Genomic DNA, 21,620 nt, shown 5'->3' with positions numbered 1-21,620 from the left:
TGCGTGTGACTGTGCAGTGTTTCGGACCTGGCTTTCCAGCTGCAGGACTTTGAGTTTGACCTCTCGGAGCTCAGCCTGGGCCTGGGCCTCCCTCAGTCTGACCGTCATCAGTTTGTCTTGCAGCTCATTCATGGCATTCTTCTTTGGGGACTCCTTCCAGCCACCCCCACTGCCAGTGCTGCTGCCACGGGACATATGATGCTGCGGAAACAGAATTGACAATTCTAACGGTCCTACCAGTGCACACACAGATAGCTCAGAGTGAAACAGCAAAGGTCTCTGTGCTTTACCTGCCAACGCTGGTTGAGGTCAGTGACAGTGTCCTGCATCTCTTTGAAGGAGCGCAAGGTTTCCAGCTCCCTCAGCTTCATCTGCTTCACCTCTTCCTGCAGAGCTGCCATGTTGTTCTCATCAGGCAGGCAAGTACTCCTCTGAATGGATGAACATTTCATGATTCGAGTTTAGCAAGACTAATGCACCTTTTCCACCAAAAACGTATGAACAGTTCTTTTTTCCAAAACAAGGGTGAATAAAAAATTATTAATTCCTTTACCACTTCCACACTGACCTCATGTCTCTGTTTGGACTGAGCAGACAACTGAGAGGAGTGATTTGATCACATGATGGGGCTGTTGGCGCCTCCATAAACGGTTACGTAATTTTACCCATATACCCCATTTCTAAAGCAGACTAGTGACACAGCCATCCAGCATACAGACACTGACACTGACCTGTATTTGCCTTTTCTACCTTTCAGTTTGACATAGCTGTAAAACTATCAACATCAAAATGAGGAAGAGCTGGCATGTCATAACACCTCCCATAGAAAAACTTAAAGCAATTTCACTGACAGTAAAATAATCTTAAATCCATTTACAAGACCATGCCTGTTGTTCCTTGTCATTGTTTACAGTATTATCTCACACAATAAAAATAAAATGTATGTCTGAGTCCCTGCCCACCTTCTCTAGATCAAGCACTTTGTCTTGCATCTCCTTCAGTGCTCCGAGTAGTTCAGCCTCTCGCAGTCTGGACTGCTCCAGCTGGGTCTGCAGGCTGCTCACAAACTGCTCTGTGTACTGCAACAAATATCAGTGGTGTTGGACAGGTATATTGGATCCAAGGTCAGTGGGGTTTAACATCAGCTTTCATTTCATTGTCATATTAAGACTAGTTGATGAGGTAGTGTGTTGCACTCCAGTGGGTGTGTAGTCTGACACATGCCTGTGCTTATATTTTGATCTCTTTCTGTTTCTTTTTCTGCTGCTGGAATATCAAACATATTATTGAATATCGATACACTTTCATAGATTCCTAAATCCAAAGCAACAGAAAGCTATAGGGTTACTCCTCATTTCCATAAAAACTTTTTAATGGTACTTTCACCACATTAAAAGGTTGCCTGCTAATGACACTGTTGGCCCACTGATTCAGAGTGATGTCAGAATATAGAGAGCTACTGTATATCTCATGTTCATGTCACCACATCAAAGTACCACAAAAAAGTTAGAGCTGTGAAAGCAGCAGACAATGCAGACAGCCAAGTGGAAAAATACTTTCTAAAGGCTGAAATTAGGCAAGTACATAGCGTGAGTAAAAGAGTCTTGATTTGTCATTTTGAGCATCTCAGTCATGAGTATCAAAAAGAAGCTTGACTGTCTGGAGGTGTGTGAACTCTGGTGGGCGATGGTGCTGACAATCTGAGCTCTCAGATGGAGTAAAATAACATCAAATTAAGATGATTAAGGATTAATTTTCTCTTTTTAAAAAATACACAACATAAAACAATAGAAGTATAATGCATCAGTTTTGTTGTAGAAGACTGCATTGTGCTGAAATGAATTTTAACTGTCTTTATAAAAAGCACTGGTTTCCTTTTTCTACAACAGCAAAGCTGTATGTAAAAAAAATAACTCTCCTGGACATACAAGAATGTCCCAATATCCTAATCATTAACTTTTTAAAAGTAACAACATTCACAGTAGAAATCCTCAGATACATCAAAAAATATATGGCAGGTTTTATTGGCAAAATGTACTTTTAAGCAGCAGAAGTGAAATAAAAAGGTAGAATGACTTCCTTGTGGTTGCCAACAAGTGGAGTTGCAAGAAATATAGTCATGATCTGTCTTTCCTGTGTTTTTGCAGAATGTTATAATATATATTAAAAACATTACATTGAAGTCTCAGTGGAGTTTTCTCTCAACCCTGTCAATGTAAAATGTCATTACTTCATCATTTTATCCCACTAAACAAATATTCAGTTCATCCTTGAGCTCAAGTAAGGACAATATAATGTATTTATGAAGGATGCAATATCCTCATGAAATCTTTACAGGACAGATCAATTAAGTGAATGTTATTGCATGTGAATCATCTTTTCCTTTCTATGGAAATCTCAACTGAACAGGTCATAATGGCTGCAGAAAATCTGTGTGTCAAACATGAGGCAGCTTGATAAAAGTAAATGTCTAACATTAAACCATGATGCACTGAGCAGAATACACTTCGCATAATGAACATTTTTTTGTCAGGTCAAACATCTCCCCTGTAGCCTGGTTGCAAAACGGATGTTATGTTTTGGTGGCTTTTGTTGCATACATTACAGTTTCCACTGAAGTCTTAAGAAAATCAGTGTTGCAAGCAGTTCATTCAAGTCCAACATTGAATGTTCTAAATCTGACCTTTTACTGAGTGATTTCAGGCGCTCGTGTTGGATATTTTTACCTTTGATTTTAATTTGCTTGTGCGTGATTATGTGAAAATGCTTACCTAGTGTTTAAATAATTAAAACTGAAAGTGTATTATACAAAAGGTATTCTTTATAATTTTACAAACACTACATTTTCAGTTTTGTTTTTTTTTTTTACTGGGTTCAACAGGATGTGTGTTTTGCACACAAATTAGCCCAGGCTTTGAAATCTTTACCTGAAAATGACCTTATTGATGAGATTAACTGTTTCGATTTGAAGAATCATCTTATTGCATAAATCCTGCTCAGCCTTGTTTCCTATGCTGCCACAGTACTTGGGTATAGATTCTGGTTTGCCATTTACCCTCTGCTGCTGCAGCTCTCTGATGGTGTCCTGTGCTTTCTCAAGGCTTTCACTGGCTGTGTTACACTGCTGCCTCACCACTGCCAGCTCCCGCTTGATCACATAGTTCTCCTCGGCCTCCTGAGCCCGCGTCACCTGACCCTTGATAAACAAGTTGGAGCAGGACAAGAGTCCAGATCAGCTGTGGAGTATGACCTTAAAAATGCAGACTTTATACCAATGTAGGGAGAGGGGTACTTCTGGGAGTATGCAACATTTTTACAGTTAGGGGAACTACATGCTGTATGGCTAATAATAATTTTAGTAAAAAAAAGATAATAATAATTAATAGAACAACCTTTTCACTTTCTTGCCAAGAGTTAGCTGTGAATACTGACATCTGATAGCCCCAAAAATCTATCTATAAGCACATTTAAAACTCAATAATTAACTTGGTTGTACCTATTTTTTTTTCTTTAGAATATTTCAGTGATAAAAAGTGAATACGCAGTGCACCTGTAATCAGCCAAGAAACAAGACCAAAACATATAATTCCAACGCTTTTTTTTTTTTAAACAGACCCAAAGATATGACATTATTTTCTCAGTTTTTCCCCCTTTGGACAGACACAGGCACACTGTTTACCTGTGTTTCCAGTTTTGATGCTAAGATAAACATATACTTCTTTTTATCCAACTCTTTGCAAGAAAGAAAAGAATATTTCCCAGATATCAAAAATTTGTAATAACACTAATACCAATAATAATAACAATTATAACAACAGCAGTAGTAATGGACCTTTACATGCCACATGCAGGGATTATAAAACCTCATATTAACATTTCCATCATGGATAAATGATAGTACATGCATTCAGGAATCATATTGAGGCTATGTGGACTGGACAGATACACAACACTAACAATATACTCATGCACATCTGAGTGGTCGTTAGTAAGAAGAGGAGGGTAAGCAGACAAGTGTAGGAGGGAAGTGTGAGAAAGGCAGAGAACAGTGAGGTCAGTGGGAAAGTGGTTTACAGTACTCTACCTGTATCAGTCTGTCTGCCAGAGCAGCACTCTCCTACAGCGCGACAAAGGAGAGGAACAAGAGGATGAAAAAGAGTGAAAGACAACAGTACACCAGGGAGGATAAACCATGACAAAAGTCAAGAGGGAAATTGAGGAAAAGAAATGTAGGAATGTGGAGATGGTTGCAATGAGAAAAGAGGCAACTGTGAGATTGCTCATAAAGAAGTATTGCACAGGAGAAGATTTGAAAGGGAGTCTCTCTCAATAGCAGAGTGGTTGCATAGAAGAAAAAGAAACCTCGCATGCAAACTACACTACTTGTCAACTTCTAATACGTAGCCACACGCAGTCACACCCGTACAAGAACAAACATACAGAGATACGAGAACCAGCAGCAGAAAACACACAATATTAAACCAGCAGCATTATGTTGTTACTGTGTCTGATCAAAATGTGAAGAGCCCTCTGCTGAGCAATCTGGCTTTTTCATCTCAATGATGCAGCATAAAACCAATTTATATGAAGATCTCAATAAGATGGAATCAAAGCTAATTTCTTACCTTCTCCAGGGTTTCAATCCTTTGCTTCAGCAGCCTGTTTTCAGTGCGTAATCTCTGTGCAGAGACAGTCAGAGGAGAGGTGTATTGAGCAGACACTGTGTATGGCCTATTGATTTTCATACTACCTGTTCAATGTCATACACAAACACAGAAATAACATTTCTGAGTGCACATTGACAAAAACACACCTTGATCTCAATTTGCTCTTCCATTTCCTTGTTCTTGATTGTGGTGTATTCTTTTTCAAGTCTAATTGGAGATAAACAAAAGCAGATTATGCGTAACAAATGTTTACATTAATATTTATTAAAACAAACAGAAGGAGATAGAACTATAAATGGGTTCTTCCTGGTGTAACATACACAAATGACTCTACTTACTAAAAAAAACAAAAAAAAAAAACAAATATCAAACACCGGATATGATGCATGCAAACCTCAGGGCTTGTAAGACAGAAAGACAAAATTCTCTTAAGTGTCATTTGTCCAGCCTAAATCACACTAAATGGCAGCAAAAGAATCACAGCTCTCAGCTCTTAGCTTACAGCTGAAACAAACAGAAGGAGATAGACCTATAAATGGGTTCTTCCTGGTGTAACATACACAAATGACTTTACTTACTAAAAAAAAACAAAAAACAAATATCAAACACCGGATATGATGCATGCAAACCTCAGGGCTTGTAAGATAGAAAGACAAAATTCTCTTGAGCGTCATTTGTCCAGCCTAAATTGCACTAAATGGCAGCAAAAGAATCACAGCTCTTACTTCTTCATCCTCTTGGGGTTGTATTTGACCTGGTAGGCTCTGAGGATCAGCTTGTCTGGGCAGCTGTCAAACTGGTGGGGGATCACCTTCTGGAAATGCTGGTAGAGCCAAGGGAAACAGACGAAAAATTAGAGAGCTCAAGACTGACAGACACGCTCATTTATATTTTAAGATGTATGCAGACACTGAAAGAGTGGACAATTTTCAGACATTTTTGGATTGGACTAACCTTAACCCAATAATTGAAAGTATATCTACATCTATGTTTCAAATTAAAAACTGCATTATACACATCAATCATCAGTTAACCCCAAAGTCAGTTAGCAAAAATGTCAAATATGCCAGTTTCCTGCTTCTCTGGTGTGAGGATTTGGTGCTTTTCTTGCATATTTGACAATAAACTGAACATCTAGATGTCTTAGACTGTTGGCTAAATAAAATATACTAGCTACACCTTAATAAAACCAATATGGAAATCCTTCTTCATGATGATGACACTATTCAGCTGTTATTATATCTCCTTAACAGGATGTTGGTTTACTGTAATGGCCATTTCAGAGCCTGAAAATTATGGAGCTGTTGAACTGCTTCTGGTTATACCGACAGCTGGCTTGTCATATTTAATTCAAATGAAATGGGCTGGAACTTCAGTTCAAAAGCATCATAAATTACAACCTTAATATGACCATTTAAAATTAATAAATAAAAAGATATTAAATAATAACTGAACATAACTATCCCGATAAAGTAAGAGTGATTATAGGCAGGGTGTATAAGACTGCATTCATTATATCTACTTTCCTGAATTTGTGATCCAGCACTTTATATTATTTTTTGTATCATAAAAAAGCACTTACATGGCAATTAGATATAAAATTATGATTGACTTCAATATTTAACTATTGTACACAGCATGTAAGATCAAATCCATGTGTTTGTAGAACTTAACAAAGACACAAAATTAACATCATGCTTGTGTTTCATATACGCCATCCATCAGATGTGTCCTAGTTTATATTTTAAACTAGCACCTGTTTAGTTTTTTCTTTAAATCTGAGTACATATAGTTCTCAGAATTCACATGTAAAAGGAAATGTGAAACCTGTGACCTGTGATTGTGTATATGAAACTCATCTCTGCACAAAGTGGTATAAAGCTGTGGCTGCTTACCTGCGACATGCCCTCCATGTCCAGCTGAATGAGGTCAGTCTGGTTGTACTGCAAGATGGCCAGGCCCACACGGAAGATAATCTCTAGACCCTGGAGACAGATTATATCTGTGCTTAGACAACTACAATAAGAGAACACTCACAGGCTGAATATACATGAATAAAGGATGTGCTCTATGATTTCCTACCTCATACATGAAAATATCAAAGATTCGAGTAGCAACAGGCAGAGGGAGGAATGTGAGGAAAAGCGTAAGGAACCAGGATGAGGCATACATAGATGTGTGGAAACTCTGAGACCGGAAATGGACGTTCAGCTCTGGAAGTTGCTCCTGAGGTTACAAAAGTACATAATTTCAAACATCAATTATCTAAAGTAAACTCCTAAGCCCATGTCCAAAAAGGAAGTGATGTGCTACAGTTACAAACAAATGACTTGCTGCCCCTCTGTGGACAACTTTCAAACTGCAAGCCACTTGTTGATAGACTGCTGCCCGCTTTTTACCTGTAGCAGATATTCAAATTGGTAGATGCAGAGGCCAAGCTCAGCCATGCTGGGCTTAAACAGCTCCCTCAGTCGGTATTCCTGCATCAGACGCACAAAAACACAAAATGCCTCCTCCTCTGGCATCTGAGGAAGAAAGGAAGGTGGGTTAGCAAAGTTTCTTCATCAGTTATGAATTAAAAGAAGTTTATGTTGAATTATTTATTAATCTAATACAGCACCCATCCCTGACTGAAACTCCTGAGAGAATCTGTTGCTATATCAAAGTAGCAATCAGAGAAATCTAGGGGCACAAATGATGATAAACGTTGAAACTCCCATGGTGAAGTAGGTCTTTAGGCAAAATATCCTCATTATGGTTCATTTCCCTGATATGTTTTATCATTACCTGCATGAGCAACAAGCCAACAATGAATGCGCTGCCTTGGCAGTAGCCCACCTCTCGATCCACTAGGGAGTATGCCTGAAAAACACACACTCTTTTATCACTTTTGCTGTTCTTTGCATTGACGCGGCAGTGATGACTGAACCTTCAGATTGCTCAACAACCATTAACAAGCCATTTCCAGACAAGCTCAGCTTGCAGGAAACTTGACATGTTAAGCATGCCTTAAGAAGAAAGGCTTTTGTATGGGGATGTTTTTATGCATTATGCATCCACGTAATCATGCAGACAGTGTAAAATGCACCTTAGCACCATTAAATGCACGCAAGGATGTAGACAGTCAATGTTAACAGCATGTCCTCTCCCTGTGGGGGAAAAAATACCTAAGATGGCACTGAATCAACAAATCCATGCCTGAGCTAACTAAAGCCTGAGCTTAATATGAGTGTACATTTATTCTAAAAGACGCAAGCATCACAGCAATGAACCTAAGAAGTTCAGACGTTGAAGTGATGTGAAATGCACCACTGCTCACCTTCATAACATTGAAGAGAACCTCCTGCCCCAGGCTGTCCTGGCCTTTGAAGAACTCATGCTCGGGGTAGGTGCGGGCAATGTCTCTGCGGATAAGCTTCTCGCAGGGGGAGGACATCTTCAGCAGCTCTGAGTACTGGTTCTTCACTGGCATGTCAGTGGCATTGCCAAGCAGCTGCCAGACGATGGCCCGGAAATGATGAGGGATGCCCTTCCTGATCAACTCCTGGAGGGCAGAGAGAAAGGGGGAGAGATTAGATAAGACTCATGATTAATACCTTGCTCCTTTTAGTAGTGGGGGATGGATGTACACACTCTACAGTATGTATCATTTTGTAATTAGAGGCTCTAGGTAAGTTATGACACATCACTTTTATTCTTCGTTCTTAACCTTGTGTTTTTCAATCCTTATACTTATGCAGCATATTTTGTACCTCAGGCAGCCCTGGTTTGCCTGACTTATTTTTGCTGTTGGTTCTCTCATCCATCTTCTCCTCCTGTGGGGATTCTGCCTTGTCACGGAGGACACAAAAAGACAAAGGGAGGAGAGAACGTGCCAAGTGCTGCAGTGCAACTGAAAGGCATTGGCGCGGTTGTATTCGAGCTATTTCAATGACATTGCCTGAATCTGTTGCCACATGTTACTATCACAGAAATTGCTTAGAATTTCTTCCCAAACTGTTAAGTTTTAGAGCAACATCCACAAAAAAAACACATGTGCACAGCTTCAACAAATCAGGGACCAATGCAATGTGGATGAATATATATGGACAAGCTCCTGTATAAGAAAGACGTGAAGAATCAGGGATTTACAGTGACACGTTTCTGTTTTGCTCTATAATCTATTCAATATCTATTCAATATAAACCTGATCCACAAACTGTAAAAGTGAAAGAGAAGATGATAATCCTGTCATTGTGCTCAATCACTTTCACTCAACTGATACAAGTGACAATTCCCACCTTCAAGAGTTTGTCCTTCTTGCGTCTCCACTCCTCCCACTCATTGACAATGCGGCCCCACAGGATCCAAGTGTCCTCCTCCAGGTGTGACAGGTTGGAGGAGGCAGAGGAGCTAGACACCAGCGAAGAGCCGCTGTTACGGCGTGAGCCACTCATCGACCGCATAGACTTGGAATCGGCCTCGAGCAACCTGCATGGAAAGATAGTTTATAAGGTTGGGTCATATTACTATATAATATGATCCATATGATGGTAAGCTATTGTGATATCCATTCAATTATCTAATGTTCAGACAAAAGTAAATTCATGCATTTTCCAAAACTTTTCTTTTACATTTTTTTTTATTTTTCATTCCTGTGATTCTCTTAAATCTGAGACAACAAAACAGCAGGAAGCAGAGCTGATTTAATTACAGAGGAAAGTCTTTACCCCAAGGGTGTTAAGTTCAGCTCCACTTTGATCCCAAATGTCTGATTACTTTAATTCCCGTAGAGAAATCAAGTGTTCTTAGTTGTGTGGGATGAAACTTTACTCTTGAAAATTACATAAAATTTTAAGATTTCAAATTAATTAAGTAATGGACCTCTTGAAAGAAGAGATGCATTTTTCCTCTAATGCAGAGGCATTACTCCAGGCATCACCCTATTCAGATGCAGATGACCTATAAGTCACTGAGAATTTTTCAAAATTCAACGCCACATTTCTATTTTCAGCAGTGTAGTTTTTAAAAATGGTACATGTGACTCAAAGCAGAGTGTGAGATACACAGGAACCTTGAGAAATGAGGAGACCTGAGTGAGAGAAGGGGAAAAGAAAGGGGAAGAGAGGTGTCAAAGACATTTAATTCTTAAAATATGTTGACTTCCTATCTATCTGTTGTCAAGCTGGTCATCAGAATTTCAGGTGACAATCTTGACTGTTCAAGTTGAAAAATAAAACACATAATGTTAAAATAGATCATCCTTTGTTTTTAGTACTTGTTTAGTTCTTGCAAAAAAACAAAAACAAAACAAAAACAACGAAATCACAACAAACAAACAAACAAACAAAAAAAAAAAAAAACAGACATGGAGCTTAGATCCATTTTACTAAACATCCCAGGGTCATATTTTTAAACATTGCCTACTCATTGGTTGCTCAAACACTAACCTACATTCAAATATTTGTTACCCAACACTGCTTTATGACATATGTGCAAAGATGCTGGGACACAAAAAAACAACAATGCATCTGGTTCGCTCCTTTTTTGACTTAGAGAAATTTATGCTCCAGCACCTGCAGCCAGGCTTATTCTAGCTGGATCACGATAACCTGATACACTGCCTTATAAACCTTCTAAAATCTGACTCCAAAGACTTATTTCAAAAATGTAAACTTCAGAAAGGTTAATAAGCCAAACTGATTCACAAGTACAATAACAGTAGCTTTGTGAAGGGTCTGACCAGACCCACTTCTGCACAAGTAATCCCTAGGCTTTTCTCAGTCATAGTGCAATAACAGTTTAGTTGTTTGAAATAAAAATAGCTGCTGGTTTCACCTGTTCTGTTCCTCGAGCTTGGCCAAAAGCTCCAGCTCATCAGGACTCAGGTTCTCTGAGTCTGCTGGAGACGCAGCTGGTGCTGACAGCGCTGCATCATGGGAAGATGAGTCTGGGCTGAGCACTGGGCTGCCTGTTGATGGGGGGTCTGCGTCCATGCCCGGTGGGGAAGAGGGACACTCAAGCTGAGGGAGAGCCCCAACAGAGCCCTCTCTTTCTGGGCTGCCACTGTGTACTGACATGATGGAGATCGTGGAGCAGGTTGGGTCAATCGGTCACAGTGTGGTAGAGGTTCTTCCAGTCTCACTGTTGGTCTCCCTGATCAGTGAGCCTCGCTGTTGCCTGATTGGCCACCGGGATGCCCGAGGAGCCAATACGATCAGAGGTTTTTAAATCTGCCATGGAAAAAGCTGAATGAGTATGATTGTCAACAGATATTCATTCATTCATCTTCTACCGGCGATCTGTGTCCGAGTCGTGGGGGGTGCTGGAGCCAATCCCAGCTCACATTTGGCAATGGCAGGGTACACCCTGGACAGGTCGCCAGTCCATCACAGGGCCAACACACAGAGACAAGATAAACAACCACTCACACTCATACTCAGATCTACAGACAATTAGAGTCACCAGTTAACCCAAACATGCATGTTTCATGGGAAGAAACTGAAGTACCTGGAAGATGCCCCTGCAAGTATGGGGAGAAAATGTAAACTCCTCACAGAAAGGCCCCCATTACCTCTCAGTATCAGTTAATACAATTCATGAAACATTGACAGGAAGGAGGTTGAAACAATACTTTTCTTAAAAAATATAGTCTCCATTAAAAGAAGGATTAATTAATAATTGTAATAGCAAGATACACCTTAACCACTGGAGACTTAATGGAAAGCAGTCAAATGGGAGAAAACTCTGCGAGTATTGGGTGGAGCAAGAAGGATGTCATGCTTGTTTAAATGAACTTTAGGCACCACTATACTGCTCCAGTCCAACAATAACACTCTGCACCCAGGCTCAAATAACTGCTTGGAAGGAGTGGCCCTTAGTCACTGTGATGACATCATTCTGTCTGAGAGCATCGTGAACTGTCACTGCAGAGAGACTCTGTTATCAAAGAGGTGTTTTTGTTCACAGTAAGACAGACAGCTGCCCAGTGATACCTCACACTGACACAATGCTGCAGATGTGACTCATTATTTTCACCATCTTAAAGAGAAGTGAGCCTGATGCACCAGTGTGATTAACACACACACACACACACACACGCACGTATAAAAAACATACAAAGTTTTGAGTGTGCACTTCCAGTGATTTAAGGTATTTGTTTCTTCAGTGCAACATTCAACTAGTAAATGTGAGAACACGCCTGAGTCCTGTGCTTTGCCTACACATCATCATTTTCATCCTTAGAAACACATGCAAAAAAACAAAAGAAAAAAGCGAAAGAACAACAATAACACAAAAAAAACCAAAAAAAAAAACAGATGGATGGCTGTAAAAGAGTGTTGTGGAGAATTCCCTCATGGCAACAGAAAACAAACATTGCAGAATTTGAGCTTGGATGATGCATATTGTAAAACAGCTGGACACACACACACACACACACACACACACAAAAAAAAACAATTCCAAAATAAGGTGGTGAAAAATTGGCCTAAGTTTTAATCAACTGCCAAGGCCGACTCAGACATTAATTAGCCTGCATAATATGATGCATATGATGCAGATATACACAACAAAGCAAGGAGAGCAGAAGCATAGCCTGTTGCAGAGGAGAGCAGAGAGCATGATAACAGTCTGAATAGGGAAAACACAGCATGGGGAAGAGACAAGGGCTACATTCATGCACAGAAACAAGCCCAATCAAAAGGGCCATTAACAAGCCTATGAGACTAAATCACATTTGAAAAATGGCTTTGCAGAGGACAGATTTGAAGTAACATCCTTTACGTGTTAAAAACCAATAATAGAACTGAATCTGCCAAACTGCAGGTGCTGATTTATATTTTATGAAGTTAACAGCACTGCATCTGAATTTAAGGCAACAGTCACAACACAGAAAATGTCAGTCGAACTTTTGTCTGTAAGTCATCTTACAGAATGTGACATGACGGCAGTCAAGAATCTGCCTTGTTAATCACTTGTTTGCTTTAATCTCAGCACTGAGAATGAGTTGTCCTCTATTACTGACAGGATTAACAACTTTATCACACTGTTTCGGATGTTCTCATTGTCATCTTCAATTCCCAGAAACCCTTCAATGAGTGAAAGGTAGATGTGTTTGCCTCATACCAGATGCACACAAGAGAGAAACAACACAATTTTGAATAGACTGGCTCTCTTTGGGCAGAGTACTCACTCACTGGCCCCATCATCTAAATGTACACATCTATGTTCCACATTTTCATTTGGCCATTTTGCTTTCACAATCCCTACAGAAATTTATGATAATGGTTTGCAGTATTGAATCTGAATTCAACCCCTTCCAGTGTTTGTGATGAGAAGATGTATTTTGTCTCTAACAATGTCTTAACTACGCTACAGTCCAGATTATCACGGCAGCTGTTACTGTCCAGCTATGGACGTCTCCCCACAAACAGCCAATCTGAGCAAAGACTGAACAAACCAATAATACATGTAAGAGTAAAGGTGACAGTCTCTACTCTGCAGCAATTAAAAGCAAATATAATCTTTCGCAAGTATGTGTACTAAAGGCTTAATTTGGCATGTTAACATTTCCTAGTAAGCAATATGAACCAAGTGGAGTAACTTGAGGTTCCAATAGACATACATTTCTATCAGAATGAAGGGGCAGTAAAGGGACCAGACAACCAAGACAAAATAGCATCTATAATTTAATCTTTTTACGTTTTTTTTTAAACCTACTAGACTGTATATATAGAGCAAAATACTTAAAGAATTTGTTGCATTTAAGGAAAAAGCATCTTTACATAGTGCTATTCAGTGCTGCTGTGGTCAGCTGTAAAAGATGCGAGTCATGCAGGTCTACAGAGTAGAGCTGGCACTAAAGTGGGTTTTTTCCTCCCTCTCTCTCCTTCACATACACACAAGCTTGCACGCACACAAACATACTAATGGAAAGACACTATAAAGGCCTTTGACAAATCAAAACAAGCTAGATATTCTCAGCTTGTCTGTATATGACAGCAGGGTTGCTTCACTGTCTTCATGTATTTGAAAGAAAATGCAGAGAACTGAGCAGGAAAGGGAGGGGAGTCAATCCACATATACTTGTGTTTAAGAATACCCTTAGTGTGTGTGCGCGCGCACGTGTCAACACTACATGAAAGGTTATTATTTAGCATGTAGTGAATGCTTGCTGTGTCCATGCATATATTCCACACTGCCCTGTCAGAGAAGGCAATGTGTGACCTGTGAAGGAGTTCTGCAGTGGGACACTTGGATGAATGCACAGTTTGGTGTGTGTCCATTTAGCCTCTGCTTGACTAATGTCACCATGGGCAATTACGGCATTGCTCAGTCAGTGACTGAACCCGCTGTCCACATAAACAGATAGTGCTATTGTTTTCCTTGTTTGACCTCCCTCCACAGACAGGTTGCATGTTCTTGTATACATGCAACCTCAAGCTATCCGACATGAACCCACTTCCTTTTTGCTGCTTCATATTTTGAATGTTGTATGACTGGAATCCTTAGTGATGATTTACAAAACACTTTCTTTTAAAGTGATTTTAGCGGTCACCATCCATGTTTCCTTGTGCAAGGACTAAGCTTGCCTGAGGCAACAAGAATAAGAAGAGTAAAAAATCTGAGCACCCATCAAAGAAAAATTCATCTTAAATTTTCCTCTTGGAAAATAAGTAAAGACTTACAGTAATATAGCATTTGGACTGTAATATTATTTCCCCAACAGCATAGAAAGACTAAAATTGTAAACCTGAATGAAATAGAAACAGACAAATCAGTTAGTTTTCATAAGATCCCCAACCCCACTGATGTGTCATATCGTCTATGCTCTCTTTCCCCCTCCATTTGTTTTTTTGCATCTTGCCCCGGGGGTCTTTCAGCTCTGACATCAAGGACAACCCCTTCATTAATCTATAGCTGCTAACTTTGCTGCTTTTCCAACTCATGATCTCATGTTTGGTTGCTAGCATGTGGACGGTTCGTTTACACTCCATTTATCTGTAATTTACCTACTATCCTTGTGACTGCTGCTGGGCTCCACATTGCTCAAAGCATCCCATTGTTCACGTCTTTTTTCTGATACTGCACAAAGCTCTCTCCCTTACCATTAGTGAAAAACATAACTGGACCGAAAATGATCATTTAAATGAGAAAATGTCGTGGCTTTTGCTGATGCACTGACGCAGACAATTTGACAAGTTTAACAAAATTAACATATAGTGGATAAGGGAAATGTCTTTGGCCAGCATTTACGAAAAGTAGTAACAATTGACATACCGGCACTTGAGTATAACAATATTTACATATTCCTACTGTATGTTTCTAACCAGCAGTTAATACTGTAGCCATTTATATTGAGTACATTTAATATCTAATGACGGTGTTTAAGTACCACTTATATATTATTCACTCATTCATCTTCAACCACTTATCCGTTTCTGGGTCATGGGGGTGCTGGAGCCCATCCCAGCTCACACTGGGTGAGGGCAGGGTACACCGTGGACAGGGAGGAAACCAGAGTACCCAGAGGAAACCCACACAGGCATGTGGGGAACATGCAAATTCTGAACAGAAAGGTCCCAGGCCAGGGAACTGAACCCATGACCTTCTTATTGTGGCAACAGCACTAACCACTCTGCTGCCATGCTGCCCAATTGTCTATTAGTATAGAAAAAATTATACACTAATTTAGCATTAAAAGGAAACAGTTATAAATACTGTACAGTACTTTTAATTCTTTGGTTCTTTATATTTGGGTACTTTACATTGTTGAGTAAGTTATTGTTTAGTGACGCTGACATGCACAGGGTTTATGTTTATGCCCATGTACTGGGACTGGCTACCTATTAACCGAAAGAACGGTCAGCTTCCAGTATTCATTAAAGCAATCACAGTCTGTTCTCATGCACAATACGCACTGTACAGATCAGTGAGGTATCTCTGGGATTTCACCAATAAAAACTTGAGCCTTAGGGAATGGGGATAAACATTTGGAGTGAGTGAAGTGACATTACTGATGAATGTTTTAGACATTTTTCCTTAAATCTCCTGACCACTATGTATGACTAATGCTTTCCTGCTCTAAATTTAGTTATTATCCCTTTCCAGATACTTTGGGTTCCCTTTAAGTGGCACTGGAGAAGGAAATTTGCTAGAAATAACCATTACCACAACCAAACAATTACGTGCAAGTGCAGAAAACAATTTTGCTCATTTCTAGCACTAAATAGCCAGTTTTAGTCAGTTTTGGGTTTAATGTATTACTACAAAAACAACAAAAAAATCCAAATAATACAAACTGCAATGTCAACAATTCACATCTTAGTCTCAAAATTGGATTATGAGAGTGTCATAATGTCACATGCACGTAGCCCTTTATTAGTGCAATACTAACACAGTGACTGCTGAATCTATCAACATAACCATTTAACTCCATTCTGTGATTGCCTTGCCAGGACATCACATACACTGATCAGTAGAGGAGCTGTTGTTTATTCACCTGTATCTATCATACACGTTGTTAATCTTAGAAATTGCTGTGAGAGGAAACAGCCAAATCTACTAACAACATATTCACAAAGAAATTTCAAGCTTGGTTTCTTGTATTTGACATTGTGCCACATGGGAGGATGGGAAAACAATAGAAACTTCTCTGTCACTAAACAGGTGCTCAGAGTGAAGACACGGACACTCACCACTAAATTAACCAATCTCAGCTCACTTGCGCCCCTACTTTATTTGAGCTAAAAAATTTTATAACTTCCCTAAACATGGGCACACAGGTGGCCTATTACCTCAAAGGACACATGTGCTACAGGTTCATTTTTTAAAGGAATCCTCATCAACAGCCTAGTGTGAAAGCACAGTCAATAATGCAGTAACACATCTATGTTATAGTAAATCTGAGCATTATTGTCCCTTTGTATTTTTCTGTCTCATGATTTGCATGTTGGTATAAATCCAAAACTCAGCATTGCCAAAATGGCATCACAATTCAGTTACAAAATTGCAGTCTAGGAGAACAAATGGAGTAGAGAAAAGAGAGTTGTTAAGGAGCTGCAGTTGTAGAGAGCTTGAAACGTAGCAGCCAGGTCATCAAGCTTCTTCCTGCATTCATGTGCCAGCAAAGAAGATGAAGTGCAGTGCCGTGCACAGGCCAGTCCAACACCAAAACAGTCCACCAGCACCCAGCCAGAAAGACAGGCAGTGGCTGAGCAGAAATAATGGGGGACAATGTATGTGTTTTTTTGTTTGTTTCACAAAAGCAACCTCATTAAACAGGATGCATTTTTCTTTGACCACCATTTTTGTATAGACAATGCTGCAATTAAGCAAATACTGCATCAGCTGTAAACTAGTAGTTTACAGCTGATCAACTGATCGACAAAATCCATCAGGGACTGTTTTGTTACATCATTATTAACAATTTCAATTCTAAGCAGAAACCTCAAATATTCACTGTTTGTAACTTCTGAAATATAAATATTTGCTGTTTTTTGTCTCTTCTATGTCTCTGTGGTAGGAAATTCTTTTAGACAGAAATATATGACATCTATAGATGTGAAATGTGCCTGTAATGTTCAGCTTTTGTGTTATTTCACATTTTATTTACAAATCATCTATCAATAAAAATAATCATTAGCTGAAAAGCTTTTTATTGACTGATATAGCCATGTATTCATTTAATAATTTGCAAGTCCACAGCTCAGACTGTAAGCTACCATTGAGGGAAAGATCAGCACAGACATCATTACCTGCTTGATAAGTGCTATACACTGATGTGTAGTTATATTAAAACTAATTGGCAACTATTTAGATAGCTGTTAGATCATTCAAGTCTAACAAACAATTCAATCATTTTTTTTCTTTGAAAGAAAATAAATGTTTTGGATCAAGTCCCTCAATTGTATATTTGGTGTTTTTTTTTTTCATCTAAATGGTTTTCAGGCTGTTGGAAAAAAAATCTAACATTTTGAGAGTTCTTAAAATGTCAGATTTTTGTCTTGTGTTGCCTGTAGGACTTGGAAAAATAAAATCTACATTACATCTACACAATAATGATTGTCTGCACAACTGCAGTTTATTAAAAAGTCATAATGCTTCTCCTGGATTATTCATCTCAGGGTTTTTCTTTGCTGGATTAAGTCACTAGTGGAGTAGATGAGATATCTCATTGTAAGTTCAACACCATCCATGTGTGTTTTAGGTGTGTGGGAAATGAACCTGTGTCCCTTTGTTATGACCTGGACATGTGACTCCAGTCTCTCCCCAAACACAGTGACAGACTGTTATAAACCTGGACAGCAGCAGCTAGACAAACTGTACAGTAGTGGGAGAAAGCTGACATGATATCCCACCTCCTGTTCTTGCTGGAGGCTACACAGTTGCACACGCGCACACACACACACACACACACACACACACACACACACACACACACACACACACACACACACACACACACACACACACACAAACACAAACACAAACACACACACACCTCCTGACAACAATTGCAGAGCCTATTAGCTTACCATTCTCTCACTGAGATGAATAATGTGGGAGCAGCAGTAGAGGAAACATGTACAGAAAAAAGGTTTGCTGGGGTATTCTCATGTGTCAGGGATGTAGTGTGCACTCTTTTGCACATGGGATCAGATAAAAAAGAGGTAGTGTCATAGCTGAGGTGCTAGAAAACAAGGTCACCAGGATGTGAGAGTCAGATACCTGTTTCCTTTATGGTGATGTGACTGAGGCGTCTTTTGCATAGTGAGTAGGTTTCAGAGATAGGTCAAAATGCATCTTCACTCTTTCACATGTGAAAATTTGATTAACCCATTCGTAAGTAATACGTGTCCGTACTTACAGGGCATTTCAACCATAATTATAATCAACAGCGTAACATAATGAAACTTCAATACCCCCTAACCCTAACCCAAAGTAAGTGCCAGAGGGAACCTTCTTGGTGACTAGTCAGCAGTATCTGTAATGTTTCAAGATCACAGCCCAGAAACTATGTCAGTTTCCTCCTTTTTAATTCCACTTAGAAGGTGAAAATCATGGCAGGCCTAGTCCTTAAAACACACAGCTATCTAACAATGGATGATCAGGCTTTAAAGCAGTGAGCTACAGCTTTTCTATCCTGCAAGCTTGAGAAACATTTTTACATTTCGTTCTCCATAGATTGATACAGCAAAAACAGCTGGATATGGGATAATACAAAACACAAATCACCTGAGTGACTGCACTAATGAATGTGTGTGTGTGTGTGTGTGTGGGGGGGGGGGGGGGGGGGGGGGGGGGGTCTATGGTGCCAATGAATGCCACAACAAACATCTGGATGGAGAGACACACACAGGTGCACACAACACAGCAGTCGGTCAGGAAAAGAAAGCAGCTATATACAAAAGATGAGGGTGCCTCCTGTAATCCTTTGTCCTCCACTTTCACACTTGAACAGCCTGTAATCCTATTGACTGGGCTGCTTGGACATGATCGGCTCATTATCCCGGTCAGACCCGGACTGCTGCTGCTGCTGCTTCTGCTGCTGGAGGAGGAGGAGGATGATGATGATGATGCCTGAACAACAGGCCTTCATGCACTGCAGTCGACTCATGGCTCGGCTTGAGCAACATCTGTGGCCAAAACGACACATCTTTCCCCTCTTAGCTGCACCAAATATCCCGACTTCCGACAGCAACGCGATTGTGTAACGATATAAAAAAAATGGGACCGGACTCTGGAGGAGGTGGGGGGGGGGGGGGGACGACGACTAAATAGACATGGCACGCTATATCATGACAATAAATATGGTTTACGGGATGATGAATGGGCCGTGTCACTGCTGGCATGATGTACAGCAGAATTTTACAGCGGTAAACGGATCAGACGCATGAAGCGACCGCCGATGAAGACCCGGTTTTCTCCATGACGCCTGATTAGAAAAGATATTAAACAAACTAGCGAGCTCGCGGCCCTGTCAATAGACTCCACGCGGCAGCACAGATATAACATTTAAAAATAAATAAATAAAATAAACACCACAAATAAAAGGCTTACCTTGACTCCTTTTCCATCCATAACCGTAGCGGTGCGTTTACTTGTCGCCGCCACCGTCGTTACAGACCGACGCGTGTTTTCGGCTAATTAAAGCCCGAGCGGAGCTCCGAGGACAAACAGGGGGACCGTCCAACGCAGCGCCATCCTCCTGCCGCCGTCAGTGGACAGGGAGGCGGCGGCGCACAGCTGACAGCGACCCCCCCTCCCCTTCTTCTTTCTCCTCCTCCTCCTCCTCCTCCCCACCTCGGTGTGCTCGGGGATCCTGAGTGTGTGTAAGCGGAGTTAGAGGAGGAAAATCTTACTTGAGATATCCGCTAAAATAACCATGACAGCCCGCGGCTCGGCGGGGATGTGGTAGGAAGCTAAGACACCGCAGCATCAATCATTTCGGATTAGCTTCGCGGAATGGCTGGCGTCTCCGTGCGTTCTGCTGAGCACGAGGCGGGGCCGGCCAATCACGTTGCAGATGTGGCATGACGCTGACCAATAGTAGGGCCGAATAGCGGGATCTCCTTTAGAAGGACAGCGAAAGACAGCCAATCACTACAGAGCTTTATTCTCCAAGAAGGCGGAAACTCGCAGGTGTCTAATAGCGGTTTTTGTTATGTATATAGCCACTAAATTATTAATTCAGCGACAAAAATTTTGAATGCGAATACTTTCAGTCAATCTCCGTTTTCTGTGAGTGATACATTTTTCCAAACCTGATGCAGATAATTTGCTTCTTAGTCGTTAATTTGTGAAGTATAGCGTCAAAAGAAAACGATTTTAGTGTTAGTTATCATTTCTTTAAAACTGTGAAATGGTCCTGAAATTAGCAGTAAAAAAGCAAATCGCCACGGCCGTACCGATCTTCAACAGGGCTCAGGGCCAGAAGTTGTTCTTCGCCTGTATTAGCATCCAAGAACCACAAGGAGGCAACTCTTAAATTGAAATGATTAAGATAATGAACTGATTGTCCAACATAAACGGAATATTACCACCAACTGTGGTAAAACTGTGGTAATCATTTCAAGTCACATTTTTAACTTTTCTTTGAAAGTAAATAACTTTTTTCTACTGTTGATCAGAAGAAAAGAAAAGATGGAATATGTGTACTTTGGCTTCATTGAATATGAATCTGTCATTGAAGTATTGTTACTTTTAAAGATATGTCACAAAATAGGCAATTAAAGTAGCCTTTATGATTGAATGATTTATTTATTTGACTGCTCTGCACCATGTGTTTCTGACAAATGTTCCTGGCTTATGAGCAGCTTGACAGCAACAACACCAGTCACTCTCACATGAAATGGATGAGTTCTTCAATAAAGCAGGCAGAGAAAAGCCTACCTCTTCAACTACATTTCACTTTGGGACATCCGGACGTCCAGAGTCAGAGCTGGTGACATGATTTGATCCAAGAATAGGAGGCTGAAGAAGGAGGAACGTCGCCAGAGACTAAAGCACAGACTGGAAAATGATATCATTAGTATAGCGCAAAATTATGAATGAAGTAAAATCAATTGATATGATCAGAAAAATGTTCAATAATAAAAATTTCTTATGTGAACAGACACAGCAGTAACTATAGTTATTATTCCAGAGACAACATTTGTACAATATTTTGAAATGTCTTAAGAAGAATCCTGTAAATATTCCATAATGATGCACAATACTTGCATGGCAAGGTTAGATTACACAGATTACACAAGGAAAATCTGAAAAACATAAAACAAAAAGACAATCAGCATCCCCGTCACCGTGAACATGCTACATGAATTTTACAGAAATAATATGTCACAATTAATATAATATTTAATAGAATATTAAACATCTGACCCCTGAGGACTTCTGTGATGTTGTGATATCGCATCTTCTACGGACTGCCCTGCGACTGATGCCTTCACGTGTTCTATCCAATGTTGCTTA

The 21,620-nt window shown here is 40.0% G+C and overlaps 1 protein-coding gene across 2 annotated transcripts in view; it reads right to left on the bottom strand.

Moving 5' to 3' along the window:
• evi5l (ecotropic viral integration site 5 like) overlaps positions 1–19,854 on the bottom strand; it is a 28,542-nt gene extending 8,688 nt beyond the window's left edge. Inside the window, exons 1-16 of one of the 2 annotated variants that reach the window (XM_029509053.1) lie at positions 19,710–19,854; positions 10,485–10,879; positions 8,948–9,137; positions 7,987–8,211; positions 7,455–7,529; positions 7,067–7,192; positions 6,750–6,893; positions 6,563–6,652; positions 5,393–5,490; positions 4,814–4,874; positions 4,626–4,679; positions 4,085–4,117; positions 3,056–3,196; positions 963–1,079; positions 291–431; positions 28–201 (exon numbers count right to left, since the gene is read on the bottom strand). In XM_029509053.1, the coding sequence (XP_029364913.1) occupies positions 28–201; positions 291–431; positions 963–1,079; positions 3,056–3,196; positions 4,085–4,117; positions 4,626–4,679; positions 4,814–4,874; positions 5,393–5,490; positions 6,563–6,652; positions 6,750–6,893; positions 7,067–7,192; positions 7,455–7,529; positions 7,987–8,211; positions 8,948–9,137; positions 10,485–10,726 (1,911 nt within the window). In that variant the 5' untranslated portion in view covers positions 10,727–10,879; positions 19,710–19,854. The remainder of the gene's footprint in view (positions 1–27; positions 202–290; positions 432–962; positions 1,080–3,055; positions 3,197–4,084; positions 4,118–4,625; positions 4,680–4,813; positions 4,875–5,392; positions 5,491–6,562; positions 6,653–6,749; positions 6,894–7,066; positions 7,193–7,454; positions 7,530–7,986; positions 8,212–8,947; positions 9,138–10,484; positions 10,880–19,709) is intronic. The other variant, XM_029509045.1, reaches the window with a different exon arrangement.
• Positions 19,855–21,620: the final 1,766 nt, after the last annotated feature.

This window comes from Echeneis naucrates, chromosome 1 (genome assembly GCF_900963305.1).
Source record: "Echeneis naucrates chromosome 1, fEcheNa1.1, whole genome shotgun sequence".
NCBI lineage: Eukaryota > Metazoa > Chordata > Actinopteri > Carangiformes > Echeneidae > Echeneis > Echeneis naucrates.
This window is presented reverse-complemented; position numbering and strand designations above follow the sequence as displayed.